The sequence below is a fragment of the Pungitius pungitius genome, chromosome 5 (assembly GCF_949316345.1).
Source record: "Pungitius pungitius chromosome 5, fPunPun2.1, whole genome shotgun sequence".
NCBI lineage: Eukaryota > Metazoa > Chordata > Actinopteri > Perciformes > Gasterosteidae > Pungitius > Pungitius pungitius.
Genome location: NC_084904.1, coordinates 21,616,069 through 21,629,271, shown reverse-complemented (window position 1 = coordinate 21,629,271; position 13,203 = coordinate 21,616,069). Strand labels below are relative to the sequence as shown.

General features: G+C 43.1%; 1 protein-coding gene across 2 annotated transcripts in view; it reads right to left on the bottom strand.

Moving 5' to 3' along the window:
- The window catches only part of LOC119224816 (NACHT, LRR and PYD domains-containing protein 12-like), a 108,448-nt gene extending 102,793 nt beyond the window's left edge, over window positions 1-5,655 (bottom strand). The window contains exons 1-5 of one of the 2 annotated variants that reach the window (XM_062562539.1): window positions 5,133-5,655; window positions 4,362-4,440; window positions 3,982-4,207; window positions 2,031-3,822; window positions 370-543 (exon numbers count right to left, since the gene is read on the bottom strand). In XM_062562539.1, the coding sequence (XP_062418523.1) occupies window positions 370-543; window positions 2,031-3,822; window positions 3,982-4,207; window positions 4,362-4,440; window positions 5,133-5,326 (2,465 nt within the window). In that variant the 5' untranslated portion in view covers window positions 5,327-5,655. The remainder of the gene's footprint in view (window positions 1-369; window positions 544-2,030; window positions 3,823-3,981; window positions 4,208-4,361; window positions 4,441-5,132) is intronic. The other variant, XM_062562531.1, reaches the window with a different exon arrangement.
- Between the last annotated feature and the right edge of the window lie 7,548 nt (window positions 5,656-13,203).

Here is a 13,203-nt window from a genome sequence, read left to right as displayed (position 1 = left end):
AGAAGGATTTACAAATACATTTCAATGCACATATCAATAAATTATTATGAATTTTTGCGGAAGTGTGTGAGGGCTTGAAGGTCACTGCAGTACTGAGATACTGTCAGATACTGAGGGGTCACATGATCATTGTTACTGACTTGTTTTTCTGTCTCGACCAAACACCCACTAATGTACATCAACAATTTAATAACTTTTCTGATAACTATAAGTGAGCTCCAAAATGTCTAGTTGTAAAATCATGTTATAAATAAACATTTGTTACATGTTAATGTAAATATTTGAATTATATATTGGATTTAAATTGTTCAAGCAGAAAGAATCGTATATGTACCAGTGATGTAAATAAAACATTGATTGAATCCTGACCTGAGAGTCTCCAGGTCACAGTGTGGACTCTTCAGTCCAACAGACAGCAGCTTCACTCCTGAATCCTGCAGGTTGTTGTTACTCAGATCCAGATCTCTCAGACTAGAGGACTGGGAGCTGAGGACTGAGGACAGAGCTTCACAGCTTCTATCTGAGAGGTTACAACCACTCAGTCTGAAAAAATAACAAACAAGAAGAAATTGAACATTCATGTTAAAATTAAATGCTCTTTGATGATGAGTCTGAAGTAAAACAATCAGTAGGAGCAAAATCAGTGTATCTATGTGTTCAGGGTATATAAATTATTTTGCTCTATGTTGCCCTGGGTGGAATCATTATGCCCACTAACTGATGATGAGGTGTCATTGCTCTCAGCTGGAGGAGAAGGAAGACGTGTGGTGAGGTTTGTTATATCCCATATCATGTATTCTTTCATAATACAGGTTGATGAAATCAAGTGTTCTGATTGGTTGAGAGTCACGGGGTGTACTGAATTGAGCCATTATGCACCTGTTTCAGTGCGGTGATTATGAAATACAGTGCCATTATGAAATACAGTGCCATTATGAAATAAAAGTGCCATTCTGAAATAAAAAAAATGTGTACTTATGAAATAAAACTACCATGAAATAATTAAATGTATTTAACATTTATGTTTATTGCCTCATTTATTTATTTCACGATATATTTCAAATGCATATTTCATTTATTTATGTATTTATTCATTTATTTAATTTTAAATAAAACGGCATTCCATACTGTTAATCAATGAGACATCTTGCAAGGAGACCTGGAATGTACAACCTAATGTCAATCTCCTTGCTAATCATCAACCAACTTCTGGTGCTAGGCTACCACATGTGAAGTTCCCAATATTGTTGGTCTGTTGAATAGAAACGTTCTGTAGGCTGATGAAATGCGAGACACAACATTTAGTGTCTACAACTTGTGTTGTACTGAAAGGCAGCTGTTTACTTATGTCACGGACAAAGTGACATAAAACGTTATTTAAAAGCAATAACGTTTGCCAACAACACCCTTGAACAGTACATTATTTACAATAAAGTACAGCCTTTCGTACATTAAATATTATTAAATATTTATATAAAAAGTTTCAGTCTTAAAGAATTGATGATGTGCACTTGACGTTTGCTACTTGACTGTTTTAGCTAGCACATGCTAACAATGCCATCTGTCTGTAATACGTGAAGATAAACAACAGCAGAAGCAGGCTGTGTGTTCAACACGCCCCCTTCAGGGAGACGGAGGTACTGACTCAGCCTCCAGCAGTGAAAAGCAGGAAGGGAGGCGCACAGTCCAGCTGCCTCCTCACCGCATATTCACTCCGACGTTATGTCAAATTAACAAGACTGAAATACATGAAATACAGGACCCAGGCTATGGCGTGTCAGAACTTTGAAAATAGTAATTTAAAAAATATATATATGTTCTTTTTTAATCTTTTTTTTTACATTTCATGATGACATAGGGGAGGCACTGCCTCCAGTGACCGCACGTCACTGGGCTGTTTGTACAGCTTTTCTGTGAGAGGTTACTACCACTCAGTCTGAAGAGACAACCTGAAGGAAATCTAAACAATAAGTAGAAAAGATGGCATCATGTTGAAGTTCTGATGTATGAATCAAACTCTCTGTACTTACAGAGCTTTTTTGGAGGCTTTGACCACTGGCAGCAGCCTCAGAAGAGCCTCCTCTGAAGCAGAGTATTTCTTCAGGTCAAACACCTCCAGATCTTCTTCTGATGACAGTAAGATGAAGATCAGAGCTGACCACTTAGCAGGAGACAGTTTCCCTGTGGAGAGACGTCCTGAACTAAGGGACCATTGGATCTCCTCCACTAGAGAACCATCATTTAGTTCATTCAGACAGTGGAACAGATTGATGCTTTTCTCTGGAGACAAATTCTCACTGATCTTCTCCTTGATGTACTGCACTGTTCTTTGATTGGTCTGTGAAAGACTTCCTGTCTGTGTCAGCAGACCTTGTAGGAGAGTCTGATTGGTCTCCAGGGAAAGACCCAGGAGGAAGCGGAGGAACAAGTCCAGGTGTCCATTAGGACTCTGTAAGGCCTGGTCCACAGCACTCTGGTAGAGACATTTGGGTTTGTCTCTAAAGACCAACGAGGAGGTTTTTTTTTTTCCTAACAGCAGATTGACACCAGAGCTGAAGAAGATCAGATGGACATGAAGAGCAGCCAGAAACTCCTGAACACTCAGATGGACGAAGCAGAACACCTTGTCCTGGTACAGTCCGCTCTCCTCTCTAAAGATCTGAGTGAACACTCCTGAGTACACTGAGGCTGCTCTGATATCGATGCCACACTCTGTCAGGTCGGATTCATAGAAGATCAGGTGGCCTTTCTGCAGTTGATCAAAGGCCAGTTTTCCCAGAGACTCAATCATCTTCCTGCTCTCTGGACTCCAGTGTGGATCAGTCTCAGCTCCTCCATCGTACTTGACCTTTTTCACTTTGGACTGAACCACCAGGAAGTGGATGTACATCTCAGTCAGGGTATTGGGCAGCTCTCCTCCCTCTCTGGTCTTCAACTCCACTTCCAGAACTGTAGCAGTGATCCAGCAGAAGACAGGGATGTGGCACATGATGTGGAGGCTTCTAGAGGTCTTGATGTGAGAGATGATTCTGCTGGTCTGCTCCTCATCTCTGAACCTCTTCCTGAAGTACTCCTCCTTCTGAGGGTCAGTGAACCCTCTGACCTCTGTCACCATGCCAACACACTCAGGAGGGATCTGATTGGCTGCTGCAGGTCGTGTGGTTATCCAGAGGCGAGCAGAGGGAAGCAGCTTCCCCCTGATGAGGTTTGTGAGGAGCACATCCACTGAGGCCGACTCTGTGACATCAGTCAGGATCTCATTGTTGTGGAAGTCCAGAGGAAGTCGACACTCATCCAGACCGTCAAAGATGAACACAACCTGGAACTCTTCAAACCTGCAGATTCCTGCTGCTCTGGTTTCACTGAAGAAGTGATGAACAAGTTCCACCAAGCTGTACTTCTTCTCTCTCAGCACATTCAACTCTCTGAAGGTGAATGGAAATGTGAACTGTATGTCCTGGTGGTTTTTGTCTTCAGCCCAGTCCAGAGTGAACTTCTGTGTTAAGACTGTTTTCCCAATGCCAGCAACTCCCTTAGTCATCACTGTTCTGATTGGTTCCTCTCCTCCAGCTGAGGCTTTGAAGAGGTCTTCTTGTCTGATGGTTGTTTCTGGTCTGCCTGGTCTCCTGGATGCTGTTTCAATTTGTCTGACCTCATGTTCTTGATTGACGTCTGCAGTCCCTCCCTCTGTGATGTAGAGCTCTGTGTAGATCTCATTCAGAAGGGTTGGGTTTCCTGCTTTAGCGATGCCCTCAAACACACACTGGAACTTCTTCTTCAGGTTGGATTTGAGTTCACGCTGACAAACTGCAGCAAGAAGTCCTGAGTGAAGACAACAAAGAAGATCAATGAGTCAAAGAATAGATTTTAACATGTCCTTTCCTTAGATAATGGCTCCATGAATATACTCTGTCCATGTCTTGAGACATTAGTGAAGGTCTAATTCATCAGCATGGTAAGTCTTTAGAGAAATCCTCTTACTGCTCTGCAGACGCTCAGCCAGCTCCTCCTGCTTCATTCTCCTCAGGAAGTGCACTGAGATCTTCCCAAATGCCTCTCTGCTCCTCCTCTGCTCTTCATCCTTGCCATCCAGCACCTCTTCATCCTCCCTCTGACTCTCTAAGCATTCTGGGTAATCTGAATTCACAATCTTCTGGATCTTCTTCAGTTCGGTCTTCACAAAAGTGAGGATGTTCTCCTCCAGCAGCTGGAACAGAACATTCTATGAATGACACAAACTAGAACCATGGAAGCCACCATCAGGTCCATGTTGGACAGACTGACAATCCACTGGTCTACAAAGTGCAGCATGGAGATGATGGTGAACTGAGAGATGTTAAAGTAGTTGTTCATGTACACACCATGAAGATGGAGTCAAGGTGTGTTTGATGCTGCTGGGCAGACTGACCTGTGGGAACCTCGGAGCTCTCCTGGTTGTCTCTGTGGAGGAACATGAACCATCCGCTCACATGGTGTTTGGACCATCAACACCAACACAACAGTTAGTTGAAAATATTGGTTTCTGTCATGATTGATCACCATGGAAACCAGATGCTGAAGACTATCGATGATGACGGACAGTTTATTAGTTGAGTGACAGTCAGCCATCAGTTTCATCTGTTTTTAGTTCTTACTGTGGGTCAGAAAAACAATGTCTGCAGACCTCTGCATCTGATACAAAGTCTTATGAAACTACTCCAAACCTCTTTAGTCCGTCCCCTGACCTCCAGAAGTCTCCTTAGATCTTCTTTAACTAGTCTTTGGACCGTTTCACAGTCTACTGACGATACTTTCTCCAAACCTCTGCATGGAGTCCAGAGACCACGTCAGCTGGTCCACAGAGCACTGAGTTTATTCTAATCACATGTTCAGTCCCAGTATCTGTCTCCAGAAACCTGCAGCTATCTCAAGATGTGACCTCTCTTGATCCTGATGTGGAGGAACTCGCTCACAATGAGTTCACATATGAGAATGTTTACAGTTAATGATTCACACTTAAACACACACAGACTAGTTAGATAAAGATAATGAGTTCTGTTATGATTGATTGTCATGTAAACAATATTTACACAACCATTTCTGTCATTTATATCTAAGAATCAGAACAGTTCTTCATTTGTTTAAGAACTTACTCTGGGTCATAAGAACAGCGTCCATCTTTGAAGAGTAGAGGATGACCCATAGACTGATCATCTTTGAAGTGTAGAGGAGGACCCATGGACTGATCATCTTTGAAGTGTAGAGGAGGACCCATGGACTGATCATCTTTGAAGAGTAGAGGAGGACCCATGGACTGATCATCTTTGAAGTTTAGTGGAGGACCCATAGACTGATCACTCTTAATGGACACACAGCTGGGTTCAGGAGACTTTCTTCTCCGCTGAAGTGAACTTAAAGAAACACTGAGATTACATCATCACATCATCATTTAATCATGAAGCATCAGCTCACATGGTGTCCGTCCTCACAGAGACCAAAACAAGGTAAAGGTCCATGAAGTGATGTCTGGATGTGGACCACATGACTCCCTGTAGTGGTCTAGGTCTACTGGTCCTGCTGGTCCCACTGAGAATCAACAGCTCAGTCCCTCAGTTCACTGTTTATTCACCAGTCAGTTTGGTTTAGTCCCAACAAGTCTCACCAAGTCCTCAATGGAGCTCTCCCTCCCTCACTGGACACTGCTGAAGGGCCCTGGAGCAAAAAACCCAGAACCTCCACCAGATAGTCTGGTAGAAACATCTCATCATCAGCCTGAGACCCTCACCTTGCATCAACAGAGGGACGACCATCTTTGAAGACTATACGATGGTCCATAGACTGGTTACTCTTCAAGGACACACAGCTGGGTTCAGGTCCAGATCCAGCACCGGGTTCAGGTCCAGATCCAGGACCAGGTTCAGGATCAGGTTCATATCCAGGTCCAGGTCTCTGATGGATCCTGGTTGCACACGTAGAACCAGAGTCAGTGAATCAAAGACGTTGGGACGTAGATTCTGATAGAAACACCTCATCATCAGCCTGAGACCCTCACCTTGCATCAACAGAGCGACGTCCATCTTTGCAGTTTGTAACATCCTCCATAGACTCGTTCCGCTCCATGGACACACAGCTCGGTTCAGGTCCCAGTTCAGGATCAAGTCAGGTTGCTAGGCAACTCTGATTCATAGCAGAGTCCACACCTTCACACCCTCAAAACAACCTGCTGGGAGAGCTCACACATTATTTCTCTTCATCAAACTCACAGAGCTCATTCACCTCAACCAGAGGTGGAAATTAACGAATTACATTTACTCGCGTTACTGTAATTGAGTAGTTTTTTAGATTTTCACAGTAAGAATCGACGCAACCGTCTGTAATGACAGCGGTTACCAGGGTAACAAGAGGAGAAAAGTTGATTAACGGATATAAATAAATAATCCTGGTCTGACGGGATGTGTTAGCAGCAGTAGTTGACTACACTCTGATATTTATTGTCCACGTATTGTTTTGCTTCAGTGAGCAGAGCAGAGACAGTTTAAGGAGACGCAGAGTAAACGGTCCGCCACCGGAGTGCAGACGTCCCGACGTCAGCGAACCGTCAGACGGACCGCCAGCGCAACCCCCCACGTCAGCGACGCCTTCTCGTACGTGGCTAACTGAGTTAGTCGGATCATTTTCAGGATGAGATGACGTATTTCAGGCTTTTTGGTTTCCCGAAGCAGGTTTGGCTGAATCACCATAGCAACACAGACCAAGGCGCTCTTCATCTTCAGATAACACAAAGAAACGTGGGGCTTTGTGCACATCCAAGGGCCGGCCTTCATGTTCTGGGCCCACAAGTCACCAGAACCCCATCTAAAGATTCCGAGCACAGGCATCTTCTGTCTGCTGAGGAAGTTTCCTTTAATGATGCCCATGAGGAAATGATTCTCTGCATTGAACCATCCCACTGTGCTGCCATGAAGGCGCCCTGGGAGCAGTTAAGGGTTGGGTGTCTTACTCAGGGAGGCCTCGAGACGGGACATGGAGCATCCAGGGCTTGAACCTCCAACCTTGCGGTTCCTGAGACAACCTCTCAAATCCTTCACCATGGTCACCCTGACATGTTGTGAACAGGTATCATTACAAGACCTCTGCTGACTATGATGTGATATCAATGCAGTTTTTACAACACGGACAAACGTTTTAATTTCTAAGTACGCACCCAAAACTGCAAACCTTAGGAAACCCTGACCTTGATTATTCACGGCTGTTGGGGTCCATCAAAGAAAGTGGGATGGACTTAAAGGACTGAATCATCAGGTGAGAGCAAACAGAGCGTCTCTCAGGTGTGTTTCAGTGCAGGAACAAAGGCCCAGGTGAGCTCTCTGGTCCCTGCTGGGTCCTAGTGCCCCTCATACTACAACCTTCCTCTCCTCATCAGTAACAGTCCTCACAGACCCCAGATCAGACTGAGCTCCTCTTCTTCATCACAGTCTCATCATTCAGACTAACAGCAGCTTCTCTCTGCCTGCTCACACAGGAGCCATCTTGTTTCCCAGCTTTAAACAATCACACGTTCACAACCATCAATGATGTCATTCCACCAATCACAGCTCCACTTACTGATCTTGTAGACATGATCTTCCTCAGTGTGCAGCTCTCTTCTGTCCTCAGTAGGTCTGTAGAAAAGGAGCTCCGTGCTTCACTTCAGCTTCCATCAGACGGAGTGAAGTGACGCAGCTTGTTGTCCTTCATCACAGAGGGTGGGTCCTCACGCCACCATTAAAGTATGCAGTCCGACTGGTTGACTGAGTCTCTGTATGTGCTGTGTTCACAGGGTCAAAGGTCATCGTGAACAGAATCCTCCTCACTGCAAGACAAGAGTCTTTCAGGATAAAAACCAGCATCTGTGGAATAATCATTTCACCTTGTAAAGAGTTGCTATGACAACAGACTGGATGCTGTTGTTGGACCAGATGGTTTAGAGGACCTGTGCCCCTCTTTGTCACCTGGTCTTCTACATGTGGACTAGTAGGGAACACGTGATGAAGCAGAAACCTTTGTAACAAATGTTGTGAAGAGTTTATATTGAATAAAAACATTAACTTTGACAACAGAGTCTGACCTGAGAGTGTTTTAATTCTACACTCTACTTTGATGATCTGGTTAAACCTGTTGGGGAGGAAGTACTTACCCACGTATCAGTCTGAAGTTCCGTGCCAAACTATTTACCTTTAGGACAAACTGCAGCTTCCTCAAGTACACGTAGTTACATGCAGTATTCATCTGGGGCTTCATACTACTTCCTCATCACAAGGCAGCTGGAACCCTCTGGCCAGTGATGCCAGTAACGCGTTACTTAGTAAGTTACTGACCACCTGTTTCAGTAACGAGTAATCTAACGCGTTAGTACGTCCAAACCAGTAATCAGATTAAAGTTAATTGTCCAAGTCACTGTGTGTTACTATTTTTTCATTAATAGTAAAATATATATTTGATTTCTTGCGTCTCTGGGAGTGAAGCTACGTAGCCTGTGCGACAATAAAGGCACGTTTTCAGCCTGAGGTTCACGTCACGTGTCACAAACACAGACCCACCACGCAGCAACACAAACAACAATTGATAAAAAATGTGCCACTCCGTCAACGACCTGTCAGCCGCACCCCGACTCAACTTGATAAAGTGAGTGTTGGAGTAACCGGTTGTCATTTTGATGTTGTCGGCAGCTGCTTAATGTCACTAATAAAGTAACTTGTAATATAACTTAGTTACTTTTAAAATCAAGTAATCTGTAAAGTAATTAACTTCTGGTGAAGAGGAAGAGAAGAGCTGCGTCACTGTGTGACGTAGTTAAGATGGCGGCTAGGCGAGAATATGCAGCGAACACCTTAAGTACATGTAAAAGTAAACAGTTTTAATGATGGTGGCGTCTAAGTGACGGAAGCCTCCCGTCACACTTTAACACGGAAGCGCATGTAGATGCACAGACATCCCCCTCGTGGTGAGATGGTGACACCTGCTGGTCATCTTTGACCCTGCCCGATTACAACAACAATGGTTATGAAACATCTTACAAATACATCTAGATTACATTTCTTTAATATTAAGTCTCTCTGTAACATTTTATTCTGGACATTTGGTTCCTTTCAATGAAGACAATTTTGCAGGGAGAGCTGCAGGAGAGAAGCCTCCATGATGTGGTTCATCTTGTGGTGGTTTGTTTTAGAAGATCTTCAACATTTTTTACTCTTATAGAAAGTGAAATATTTTTCACCGTTTTGTGGTTTCGTATAAAGAGGTGGTGGAAAGAACATGTACTGTAGTAGATTCCCTTCTTGAGGAAGTTTTATTGGGATTCATTTGTTTTTTTAAAGTTCATCTGGAGAGTAAGAAGACGACATACAGTGAAGGAAAACATTTTTATGAATGTATATAAATATGTGGACATCCAAGGCGCTACATTAGACTTCTCCTTTGGTGAAGGCCTTCTAGAGATGGGACAATTTTTTCAGATAAGGTCCTTCCTACATTTGACTTGACCTTTTGACCCAATGAAGGGCCGTCAAACGTTAGACAGCAACACGTCATTGTGGTCTGCAGCACGAAAAACAGCCCCAGATGATGTTTGTAAGTAAAGAAAAGTACACAATTTGGTAGATTGTGCAAAGACATCTTTATTTATGCTTACAACACTTCTGTTTCATGGACTTTTCACCAACTCAAATAGAAAAAGTATACACAAAAAAAATTGATAAAGGGGAGGATTTAAAAGAGGATATAAGTGAGAAATCTGTCTTTTTGTGTGTGTGATCTACACATAAATACAAATAAACACGTGACACGAGTCCATTCTCCCGGTCACATACCTCCGTGGGCAACGTTCACCATTTCACCACAGCTCGGTTTGCACAGGGCGCCATGCGTGTTTCCTGCGGGGGCCACACCTCTCCTGCAGCTCCGGATTGGTCCCCCCCCAAAAAACCAACCCAGTTCCGCGTTGCAGAGCCTTAAAACCCCTGCAGCGTTTCCTCCTTCCCGCTCTCCTTCCCTCTCTCTCCTTTCCTCTCTCCTTCCCTCTCTCCTTCCCTCTCTCTCCTTTCCTCACTACTTCCTTCTCTCCTTTCCTCTCTCCTTCCCTCTCTCTCCTTTCCTCTCTCCTTCCCTCTCTGCAGACGCCACAATGTCCGACCAAGGCGCGTTAGGTGTGAGGTCAACAAGGGTTTCTCGTTTCTAGTTGTACAGAAGCACCTCTTCAAACAAGCAAAGGCACATTGTCGTTGTTTTACAGAATTATTATTTTTACTTTTTGGACATTGTTTATTTTTAGATTCCATTTTATTTTTTACTCAGAAATTCTCCACACTAGAGCTGCAATGATTAGCGGATTTCCATCTGCGACGCGTCATAAATTCTAAAAGGTTTCGGAGCTACGAGGGAAAAGAAGAAATTTATCAAGATAAATATATTGTTGAGTATTTCATCAGCGGCATCATATAAACTCTGATACTAAAGCCTAAAGGTGATAATTAAAGCTGTGTTTCTTTCTCTTTTAGTACTAAGCAGCGTGTTTGTCCCTCAGAGGCTCGTGCAGCCTAAAGCCCAGTTTATGCTTCTGTGTTTTCAGAGAAACGCAACGACACAAAAGCCCCTTTTGTGCCTTTTCACCCCCTCTTGCGTGTGTCGACCCATTTTTCTAGACTTCAAAAGTCAAAAGCTCTGCGTCTGCTAACTACATCCTTTCAGGAGTCTCACATTTTCGGTTTCATAGCTAAATTCGCCCATTATTTAAACAAACATTTTTTACGAGAACATGAATCAGTTTGAGGTCAGTCTGGACACGGAGCATCCTCAACATGCTTGTTTTTACATGGATTTTATTGCCATTGAGTTACTTTTAAAAGCATATTTACACTTTTATTTTGTATTACTATTTAATGTATTTAAATAAACAACCTTCCTATTTCCTGCTTTGTGTATTGTGAGGTCTCAACTTGTGTCTTTGACTGGAAAAGGAATAAATTAAATTTGTAGCCTGACGTGTAGTTTCAATGTAGAAATGTCCTCTCTCGAAAATGTGCAGCTCTCTCTCTCTCTCTCTCTCTCTCTCTCTCTCTCTCTCTCTCTCTCTCTCTCTCCTCCCTTGTTGTTGTTCTTCTTCTTTTGGTGTTTATTGGCGGTTCGCAAAACCATTAGTCGGTGCATTACCGCCACCAACTGGACTGGAGTGTGGAGCAGGAGATTATGCAGAACACTGAGAGATGAGATAAAATAAAATAAAATAAAAAAAATAAAAACCCTAGATCCGTTTAATTAAATTAGTTTCTCTTAAAAACGGAATAATGAAACCATACGTTTTATCTGCTTGATTCCCCAGTAGACCTGACAGTGACCAGTCCTGGTGTTTTGCCTTCTTAAGTGACTGATGAAGATGCTCCCTCTGTGTACTGTAACTCCTGCATTGTAACAGTACATGTTCCACAGTTTCTGGTTGGTCACATTGTGAGCATTTCCCAGTGGGGTTCTTGCCTATTTTATGTAGTGAATGGTTGAGTCCTGTGTGTCCTGTTCTCAATCGAGTGATGACGTTTCCTTCCCTTCTTTCCCTCCTTACCCAAACATGTTTTTGAATTTTGTAGACATGCCTTCCAGTTTCCTGATCATCCCAGTACTCCTGCCATACGTTATTTGCATATGTTCTAATGCATTGCTTGACCTCAGATTTACTTAATGGAACTTGTAAGCCTATGTTCTTAATTCTGAGTGTTTGTTTGGCCAGAATATCAACCTGTTCCCCTCCACACCAACATGGGCTGGTACCCAGATGAATTGCATAGTTTGACCTCTAATATCCATCCTTGTACATTATGAGAAATATTTCATTGATTATATCATTTCTGGTATTTGATCTACCGGATTCTATGCTGGAAAGTGCTGAGAAACTGTCAGATGCAATGACGGTGTTGTTCATTTCCCTCTTATCCAGCCACTGCAGGACCAACAGTGATGCTAATAGCTCTGTTGTATATACTGACACATGATCTGATGCTCTTTGCCTGATGCAGATCTCACTCTCACACGGGATATAAACTGCTGCTCCTGCACATCCTGTTTTGGGGTCTTTAGATCCGTCCGTAAATATGAACGTAAAGTCTGAGAAGTGCTGATGAAAATAATTCTGTACTATGCGCCATGCTGGCTTTTGCTTCGACTTATCCTTCAATTTTTGCTGTATCCTAAAGTCTACCTTTGGAGATGGGAATAACCAGGGAGAAATGGAGGAGATTGGGACTGCAGGACAATACTGTAGTTGACACAACCCTGCTTTTTCCGCCATTACATCACCTACCCACCCAAAGCTTGTGTGGTTGGATTCCCTATGTTCCCAGCAGTGTGTCAGGATGCTTTTGGTTGGGTGAGTTCCACAATGCCCCTGGAGATGAACCCAGTAGGCCAGCATTAATTTAACTCTTCTAATCCTCAGGGGCATCTCTCCCACTTCCACCTGCATTGCTGATACCGGAGATGTTGTGAATGATCCACTGATGATTCTCAATGCTTGAGCTTGCAGTGCGTCCAATTTCTTAAGGTTTGTTTCTGCTGCTGACATGTAAGCTACACACCAATAGTCAAGGACACATCTCATGAGGGCCCAGTATATATTTTGCAACGATGCTCTACTTGCTCCCCACTCCCTTCCTGTCAAACACCGGAGTATGACTTTTTTACATTTATTCTAGACCTTGTCTAAATGTACGTTCCATGTGAGCTTTTCATCGAACCAAATCCCCAGAAATCTGACAGTTTTAACTCCTCCAGATTTTTATTCTACATTTTTATGGCGATGGGTGTGATCTTACGCCTACAGACAGCTTGAATCCCCATTTGCTGACCCATTCCTCCACCACCGCTATTGCAGCTTGCATTTTGCTCTTAACGAATGATACATTACGGCCTCTTACCCAAAGTGCTCCATCATCTGCATACATAGACCTTCCTATGTTCTCCTCAACCTGAGAGAATATATCATTTATCATTATATTAAATAATACCGGACTACATACACTACCTTGCGGCGTTCCATTATCCACATTATATATATTTGAATATTCTGTATCTACTCTTACTTGTATTTTCCTATCACGTAAAAAGTCCTTCACCCAGTTAAATACCCTGCCACCTATTCCCATTGAATTCAACTTAATTAGTAACCCTTCTTTCCACAGCATATCATATGCTAATTGC